This window comes from Fonticula alba, assembly GCF_000388065.1.
Source record: "Fonticula alba strain ATCC 38817 unplaced genomic scaffold supercont2.13, whole genome shotgun sequence".
NCBI lineage: Eukaryota > Rotosphaerida > Fonticulaceae > Fonticula > Fonticula alba.
In genome coordinates, this window is record NW_009242983.1 from 72,919 (window position 1) to 73,865 (window position 947).

At 65.4% G+C, this 947-nt stretch overlaps 1 protein-coding gene across 1 annotated transcript in view; it reads left to right on the plus strand.

The window, feature by feature from the left end:
* Positions 1 to 947, plus strand: part of H696_05693 (hypothetical protein) — a gene marked incomplete at both ends in the record, with an annotated part of 7,132 nt that overhangs the window by 2,812 nt on the left and 3,373 nt on the right. Inside the window, one exon of the mRNA XM_009499510.1 lies at positions 36 to 918. Within this exon, the coding sequence (XP_009497785.1) occupies positions 36 to 918 (883 nt within the window). The remainder of the gene's footprint in view (positions 1 to 35; positions 919 to 947) is intronic.

Genomic DNA, 947 nt, shown 5'->3' on the forward strand with positions numbered 1-947 from the left:
CCCCCCCCAGACGGCACCTGTGCTCCCTGCCACAGCAACTGCCGTGAATGCACCGGCCCGAATTTTCATCACTGCACCGCCTGCCGACCGGGCTACTCCATTTTGTATGGCAATTGCGTGGTATACGATCTCCCTCAGCCGAACATTTGGCCGGGGCCCGGGTACGGCATACCGATTTTCTACTACCAAGCCTCGGAGATGGCCACTTTCGACGGTCTCAGCCAGGTGACCCTGGCCAGCTTCTCCTCGACCTTCGACAAGCCCTTCCTCCTCAATGACCTGCGAGCCTTTCAGCACCTTCGCCGGGTGGACTTCTCCCCGGCCACTGGCCACCACATCGAGGGGCTCTTCATCCGAAATGACCAGCATCGCTTCGTCCGGGCCCTGCCGGTCCCCGGGTCCGGACACTTCACCCTGCAGGCGGCCTCGGCCAGCTACGCCATGGAATTCGTCTTCCGCCGGCTGGACCAGTCGCTGGCCCTGTCCGTGGACAACATGAGTGCGCAACTGCCCATGGGCAGCCACCAAGCCGGCACCCCCTCCGGCACCGGTCTCAACTTCGACCTCTTTCTGAAATACTACTACATGCAGTCGTCTGTGGGCTTCGCCCGCCCGACCTTCGATGGCATGCTCGCCCTGCCGGCTGCCTTGTCCTCCAATCAGCCGCTGGTCCCGGCCAACATGTACCTGGCCTTCGGGGTCTGGCATCCGGTGGACAATCGCCGGGGCCAGGACCGCTGGCTGGTGGCCGCCAAGAGCACCTTCGACAGCCTCACCTGCTCGTACCACTGGACTGGCATCGTGCCCGGCGGCCTCGAGTTCAGCTACCTCCTGCCGGACTTCCTGCCGGTGGACCTGCCGCCCGGGCTGACCATGCCCTGCGCCCAGCCGCACTCCCTGCCGCAGGACCCGGCCGGCGTGCACCCGCCGCCGATGCTCCTCTCGGT